The sequence below is a fragment of the Arabidopsis lyrata genome, assembly GCF_000004255.2.
Source record: "Arabidopsis lyrata subsp. lyrata unplaced genomic scaffold ARALYscaffold_1, whole genome shotgun sequence".
NCBI lineage: Eukaryota > Viridiplantae > Streptophyta > Magnoliopsida > Brassicales > Brassicaceae > Arabidopsis > Arabidopsis lyrata.
Window position 1 is genome coordinate 16,888,364 of NW_003302555.1, and position 8,247 is coordinate 16,896,610.

The 8,247-nt window shown below is 31.6% G+C and overlaps 1 protein-coding gene across 1 annotated transcript in view; it reads right to left on the reverse strand.

Annotated features, from left to right (window-relative positions):
* Positions 1-6,685: 6,685 nt before the first annotated feature.
* The window catches only part of LOC9329916 (putative auxin response factor 14), a 3,207-nt gene continuing 1,645 nt past the window's right edge, over positions 6,686-8,247 (reverse strand). Inside the window, 6 exon segments of the mRNA XM_021013163.1 lie at positions 6,686-6,880; positions 6,971-7,158; positions 7,246-7,673; positions 7,778-7,916; positions 8,009-8,081; positions 8,172-8,247. The exon segment at positions 8,172-8,247 is cut by the window's right edge and continues 38 nt beyond it. Of these exon segments, the coding sequence (XP_020868822.1) occupies positions 6,817-6,880; positions 6,971-7,158; positions 7,246-7,673; positions 7,778-7,916; positions 8,009-8,081; positions 8,172-8,247 (968 nt within the window). The 3' untranslated portion in view covers positions 6,686-6,816.

Below are 8,247 nucleotides of genomic sequence, written 5' to 3' on the forward strand. Positions count from 1 at the left end.
ATTATAACTCTTCGTTATGTATTTTGTCACTTATAAATAATTTTACATTCATAAAAATGTTTCAAAAGTGTTTTTAATCATAATTATTCTCTTTTACATTTTTATTCATAAATTGTTTTAACATCTTTGAAAAATATTTACGATATAACTCTAAAACATAATTAATTTTATGTAATAATTCATATATTTGAATATATTATCATAAAAATTTAATACATAAACACAATCAAATATATTTGTTGAAATTGAGTTCCCGGCGATATCGCGGGGGTTCATAACCTAGTATATATAATTCTAGGAGTTTTAAAAGACTAGAAATTGATAAAATTGTCAAGCATGTTTTAGAAAAAATATATTATATTAACCATCATGCAAGTGTAGTAGTAGTAATTTCTAGAAATAGGGAACCTATTCGAGGTCGAAATTATTAAAAAGGATATATTGTTAATGTTAGACATTCGTATTTGCTTCAAGTAAAAAATGTGTATACAAAATCACGTATGCTGGAAAAAAAAAAACAGTACCCGTGATATGTTCTTTAGCTATACATAACTAATTGACTAATTATGCATTCATCTTTCATATATTTAACGGATAATGATGTGTTGCGTTTTTGACGGTTTGAAGTCTTGATTTAGTTCGCGTTTTGAGTCATTTGTCGTGTCGTAGTCCGTCTTTTGCGTCGTTTCGGTTGCGTCTTGAGTCTTTTGCAGGTTTTAGGTGTTTAAGTGGGACACGGACGTTATTGGGTATTATTGGACTCATTTGGACCACAAACACTCGCGGGAATCGAGAACCAGAGTCAGAAGCTTGAGATCGATCGATCCCCACCTGGGATCGATCGATCTGGTTTCACACGACAAGCCGAATTATCCCAGTAGCTTGGGATCGATCGATCCAGCCTTCACACGTCCAAGCCATTCATTCCAGGAGCTCGGGATCGATCGATCACAGGTGGGGATCGATCGATCGATCACAAGTGGGGATCGTTCGATCGATCACAGGTGGGGATCGATCGATCCACTCTCTCGACGACTAGACCGGTTTTCCTTAACCGGATTTATCTGCCTTTTTCTGTACTTCGGTATAAAAACCCAGAGAAACCTATTTTTCTTTTTACGCTTTCTTTTTTGCAACTTGGGAGACTTCTCTTTGTAAGCTTTTTGGGGATTCTAGAGATTCATCCTTTTTGACACTTTGGAGAAGATTTCTAAACCCTTGTTCTTTATTTATCAATTCAATCATGTTTTCTTCTACATCTATTTGTGTTATTCCTGTTGTTATGTGTGAGTAGTCTTTTAATTAGGTGTTAGGGTTCTAATTAGGAGATTCAATAGATTAATGGATTGATTGTTGTTTGGAATCTCATTCTTTAGGTTCTTTGATTCACATGTTCTTAATGCTAGAATAGGATTGATCACCCTGTTGTAGATTCTAGGTTTTTCTATGCATCAAAAGTGTTCGATAGAATGCCTGAAAGAATGTGAATTGAGCAAAGTATTTCTAGCCAAAGAAAGTTGAAGTTAGGACGCATTGTGAACTAAATGAACTTGTTTGATAATGCGAATTTGACTAGGAAATTACATGCGAAAGTTTAGTAATCGAGTAGTCAAATTTAGTGATTAATGTCTTGAAAGAGAATTAGTCTAGTTGTGTTCATGTTCAAGAACGGTTCGTAATTGTTAAATTCCTTGTCTCATGTTTCTATTGTTTATTGATCTCTGAAGAACCCTAATGCCTAATGTCTTTAATTCATAAGTTAAATCGTCTATTTTAATTGCATTTTTATTTACAACTCTGAAAACCAAACAAAATAATCTTTTAGTTTTAGCTAAGAACGAGTCTCGGAAATCCTTAGAGTATCTTTGGTCCTTGTGGATCGACCTCGAATATACTACCTAACGGTTAGATATATCGAGTAATTACTCGAGCAATCCGATAATTAAAAGACACTTCACTTAATAACATTTTCTACTTCTACTCTCGGATAAATCTATGGGAAAAGATTGTCTCTTCTTGACGAGATACACTTTTCAAATCACAGTTCACTCTCTATGGAAAGATAGAAATAGGAGAAGACATGGGGAAGTTCCAACTTCATCATCTCAAATGATTCGGGAAATAGACAAGCAAATCCGGAACAGAATCTCTTCCATACGAGACCTTGGGGATCAAAGATACGAAGGTTGTATGGCGAAGATAAAGAAAAAGCTCTCATCACTTTTTTGAATTTTATTTTGATTAATGTACTCAAAAACTCTTAGACAACTGCAGATGTAAAAAGTTTTTTCGAGTAAATTTTACATTTTATTCAAAAAACATAAATAAATAAATAACATTTTCTACTTCTCAACTAATATAAAAATTTTAAATGTATTTTTTTTGTGCACCAACTTTTTAATTCAAACTAGAAAGATACATGAGGATTGTGCATATTCGGACAAACCCGAATAGCAAGCTTGGAAAATAAAGACCATAAGCATACATAAATAAAAGATAGAGACACAAACTTGTCGAAACTTGAATAGAGCACCAAGAGAAATGTCGAAACAAACTAACACGAGCAAGCCCAAGAGAGAAAATACAGTCATAATCATCAACTGGCAAGTAGATAGTCACCATACTTTGTGACGTTAAGACGAGGTTCGAACCAACATATGTGGTTCTAGGCTGGAAGCAACTTGGATTTGCCTCTCCCGCATACAGGGAGAAGCCGGATAAATATCCGGTGAGCAAAATTTGCCGGAATTGGGTGGAATCCGAACCAATAGAGGTGGTTCTAGATTGGACGCAAACTGGCCCTGCCTCAGACGAAAGCATAAAAAAACCATACCGGAGAAGTATCCGGTGGAGGAGAGGTATGAGAAATAAACAGTATTGCAGTATACGTAGGAGAAATAAACAGTATTGACGCAAAATGGCCCTGCCTCTGTCTTTTAACAGTATTGCAACATTTAGAATATTAGTGATGTTAGATTTATATAAGAAACAAGATTCCAAAGAGTGAAATAAGATTAAAAGTTATTGACAGTATTGCAACGTTTCTGACGAATGACGCCTAAGAATGATGCTAAACTATTTTCTTATATTGCTGAAAGCTATTGTTTCTTCCTTAAACTAACTTTATTTGTTTTGCTGTGAGGAATTTGATAAATAAGATAGACAAGTATTTATAAGAAAACAATACCCAAATTTTACATTAGAATGTCGGGAAAATCCCATAAAAACCTGCAAGGTTGCAACCATTTACACTTTAAACCTTAAAGGTTTTGAACTCTCATAATAAACCATTAAAGTGACAATTTTGTTATTTAAAACCTTCAAAGTGAAATTTGTGTTCGCGGATCCACATAAATTCAGGAAATGATTGATTTCATCAACAAAAATATTTGTTTTTTGTTATAAATAATGACGCAGCTTCAATAAGTAATTTTCTTTTAATAAAAAAACATAGTGAAAATTTCTATTTATCATAAATAATATATTTTAAAATTACGGAAAATTAAAAATTCAGTGTATTCAATCTCTTCTTCGTGTATTCAATCCTTTAGAAATTTCACGCCAAGAACCTTGTTTTATAATTTAGCAGTTTGATCTATAATGCAAGGCATGAAATATGCAAGCTTTCACTTAATTACCCATAACCAAAATGTTTTTTTTTTTGAATTTTAAAATTATTGATTCAGAATACCAATTTAATTAGGTTACCAAAAATGATATACTAGAATAAAGTTAATCACAAGAAATATCTTTGCAAGAAATCTTTGTCACATAATCAATACTTTACTTAGCGATATATCATTATTAGTTTGACAACGTATGCTAAATGAAATTCCTTATACAATATTGATCTAATTAAGTTATACCAAAAACAACATATGCATATTATTATTATAAAAGTTAAACAATATGGGAAAAATTAGATATTTGCAGACGAAACAATTGAAATCTTTACAGATAGCCATATAAGTTATATATTAGAGTTCGTAATTGATTATGATTGTTTGAATGGGAGTTCTCTAGTGTCATGATTAGGACTTTGGATCAATGTCTCAAATGTCCCTTTTGATCAAAAACTGATATAGATGTTAGTCTTCTATTAATTTTTTAAGGGCGAAAAATAGTTAAATGACCTTTTAATCTTCAAAATTCTAGGAATTACACACCCAGTCACTAGAAGAAACCCACCCAAATTGATTAAGTGGGTATGTAATCGGATCATCCATTCATTAGTCCATCAAACACTTTTTTTACATTTTATTTCGATTACCCTTTTCTTATTTCTCCTTCTATCGAGCAACTACTTTTCTTATAATACATAAAATAAAATATTAAAAAATCAATTTTTTCTGCATATACTGTGATTCGAAATTTTAAAAACGGATATATATTATCCAATTGACGAAAAATGTGTGTTCAACGTTCCACATCGACTAAAATATTTTGACAATGATTCAGAATCATATCATAAATAAGAGCAACATTAATAAAATAAAGAGGATTTTTGGCGGGATGGGTTTGGCGGGACATGTTTTTGAATCAATAATAATAAAAAATTAAAATATCATTAATCCGCCGCTTCAATATGGAATAAATCTGTAATTTGTTTTTAATACCCCCAATATTAGACATATCAAATCAGTCTCATCTAGAAAAGATTTTATAAAACCAAAAATTGTCTCGTGGTATAATGTTACTTAATAAAATTGTAAACTATAAAATATAAATGTCTTAGAGAATGATACAATTTACAAACTTTTATATATAATAAATAATCGTTGAATTTTTAAAATTACTACTTTTAGAAAATAATTAAATCACGGGACATGTTAAGAAATTACAGGACGTGTTATATTTCGGAACAGGGTTATATGGTGGACGAGATTGAATCAATATTTATAAAATTTTAAAATAGGATTAACATGCCGCTTTAATACAGATTAAATCCCTAGTTTATTAAAATATAAATGTCTTAGAGAATGATACAATTTGTAAAATTTTATATATAATAAATAATCATTAAGTTTTAAAATCACTACTTTTAAGATACAAATTACGGGACGGGTTATATTTCGGAACGGATTAATATGGCGGGTTTGAATCAATATTTATAAAATTTTAAAATATCATTAACTTGCCGTTTTAATACGGGTTAAATACTCAATTTATTAACAATTGTCCCGTAGACTCTTGGTATACCGTTACTTAATAACAATTGTAAACTATAAAATATAAATATTTTATAAGGAGATACAATTTGTAAAATTTTGTATATACTAACTTTAAAAAATAAATCATCCTGCGATGTACCGCGGATTAAAATCTAGTTAGTAATATTTATACTTACATCAGAAAATCTTCGAATTTCTTTGGTATTTTGGTTATTTTTGTGTATTTTCGGTTACTTTTGGATATATTAAAATAAAAATACTAGTGTTGTTTTGGGAATTTTTAAAAAAATTTGATAGATTTTTATACAAAATTTTGAATTTTGAATATATGAATAAACTCGAACCCGAAACCCGTACTGAGTCCGACCAAAAATCTTAATATACCCGAAGAGGTTCTAAACTTCTAGACCCAAAAAAACCCAAACCTGAAAATCCCGACCTGAATACTCGAACGCCCATGTCTATATGCGGTTATTTCGCTCTTTCCTGATTGTATGGACCATGCATTGAAGCCCATACCTTAAAAGAAGCAGACGCTGAGGTTCAAGAGTGGAGGATGAGATGACGTTTTTGAGCTGGTCCCAACACAACGTGTAGTTGCTTTCCATAAACATTTTGATACCTTTGCCCAGATTTGACTTGAATAATGACATTGGAAGAAGAGACGGTCCCTTGTCTCTATAGGCTCGTGATAGAAAGAACAAGAAGAGTCGATCTGTTGGTTCCAAGTTAACATTAGGTCCCCCGTAGAAAGCTTATTATTGTGTGCAAAAACCACATAGTAGTATCTTATTCCTTAATCTACCAAAAACAAAACTCTACATTATTTACTGTCTTAATACAATTCATGCATGTGAAATGAAGGAAAAACTATTCACTAAAAATCTGAATACTCGTGATGCCGTTACGCCCCGATCTGTGATAACTTTTTATATCTTTTTTGCCTCTACCCTTGTTCATGAATTCCCCCAATCATGATATATAGTTGAAGTATACATCGACACAATACCTAATTTTGTGTATGATTTCGACTTAGTAGTTTTACTGGAATATAAATTGTCTGACTTCCCTAGTTTTTTTTATCATTTGCAATAAAATTGTTTTTTAATTTTTTATGGTGAGTGGTGATACAATTGTAGTGATAGATTAAAAAAAATTAGTTATTAAAAATATAACCATATTTTACAGCAATTTTTGTTTATGTCTCCGAAATATATGGTTTTATAAGTACTAGAATAGGTAGAATAAAATCTTTAATTTATTCAATAACTATATATATACATAGCGTTACAAAATATCATAAAAGAAATACTACACTCAAATCTTTAGAATGTAGCTGTGGTAAGTAGATTGTATGAGTAAGAAAGAAAGCTCAATATCACGACAACAAGGGGATTTTATTTTATTTATGGACTATGGAATAGAAGTATAGAATACAAACGGATGCAACAACAAATAAGAGAAAGAAAAAAAAACAAGACACCAAGACACCGGTAACATTTTCTACCCCTTTTTATTACATATGTTTTGATTATTGATTCAATTTGAGAGACTGTTTCTGGACTTAAACACCGATAACATTTTCTACCCCTTTTTATTACATATGTTTTGATTATTGATTCAATTTGAGAGACTGTTTCCGGACTTAAAAGTTTTTGACCTCCTCATTTGAATATATGATTATCTTCTTCACCATGTTGCAGAATTCACTATATGAAAAGAACACCAAAAATGAAATATTAATATTGCTCAAGATTCTAACTAATTTTTCAATAGATAGAAAGAGAAAGGAAACTTACGGCCATGGATCGTCTCCAACAAGCATCTCATCTTCTTCATTGTCTTTGAAAGCTATTTCCCATTGGTTGCGGTTTTGCAACTGGCCTTTGAGATCAAAGAGTTTCTCCAATTCCAGTATTAGCTGATCATATCCATTAAGAACACTTAAATCAAGAGCTCTTCCTAGTGCTACACCATGCATTTGAACCTGTTCCATATCAAGATTGCATGAGTTGAGTAAAATGAGAAAAAAGATTCATATATAAAGAGTAGAATATATTGGTCTTATACTTACTTTGGTACATGTTCTGGTAGAACTCAGCTGCTTGCTTTGGATCTCTCTTGGTGATCTCATTTGGCCTAGACCAAACTTTTTCTCTTGGGAAAGTTTAGAAATCTCTGAGTTTGGATATGAGTCCATTTGTTCAATGGGATCTTTGATCACTGGTGGAGTGGCAAGAGAGACTCCAAACACTCTACAACTAGCGCCTCCATTGTTTGTTATATTTCCTTCTATAATTGGTGTAACCATTTGATCGTTATTGTAATTTAGTCGGGACATTGTTTGGACAGAGTAGCTCATTAGCAACCTAGAAGGAGTCGAATTATCTTCAATTGCATCACGATAACTAAGAGGAACATTCATCGGGGAGGTCATGCTTGGTTGTCCAATTTCTTGTCCTTGTGTCAATATAGGAGGCAAGAGGTGTGATGATGAAGAACCTATATATAATAGGTATAATGAAAAGGTATTCATAAACAATCTTTAATTCATTAAATAGAATATTAATTACTTAAATAAAGATTATAAGAGACTCTTTTTATACCGATTTCATTAAATTCTCGTGAACATTTGTTCTTAAGCATAGATAACCGGAGAACATTTGACGAAGGCGTTGAATATTCTATTTCCCATGGGGAAACTTTATCAGGTCTCGGAAACGATGCAAATTCATCCTACTGCACCTGCAAAATGAGAGTTACTTAGTGATATGTTATTTATTGCACTCAAAAATGTACTTTTAAAAGAATTTAATAAAGCGTGAAGGGAATTTTACTTTTAAGCTACGCCATTCTGAACATTTCCAATGAGGAGAGAAATCAATAACTCCAATAATTGTCCCGAAATATCTTAATTAGTACAACAAAATGTGTTATCATAGATAATATTAGACATTAGAGATATATTTAAGAAGAAAAATTTTTTTGATCTAATGTTACCTTCTTTCAGAGAAATCATCTTCCTCAAACCGCTTTGTAAATCTTGACCCGACATTGAACTTATTGTTCATGGCGT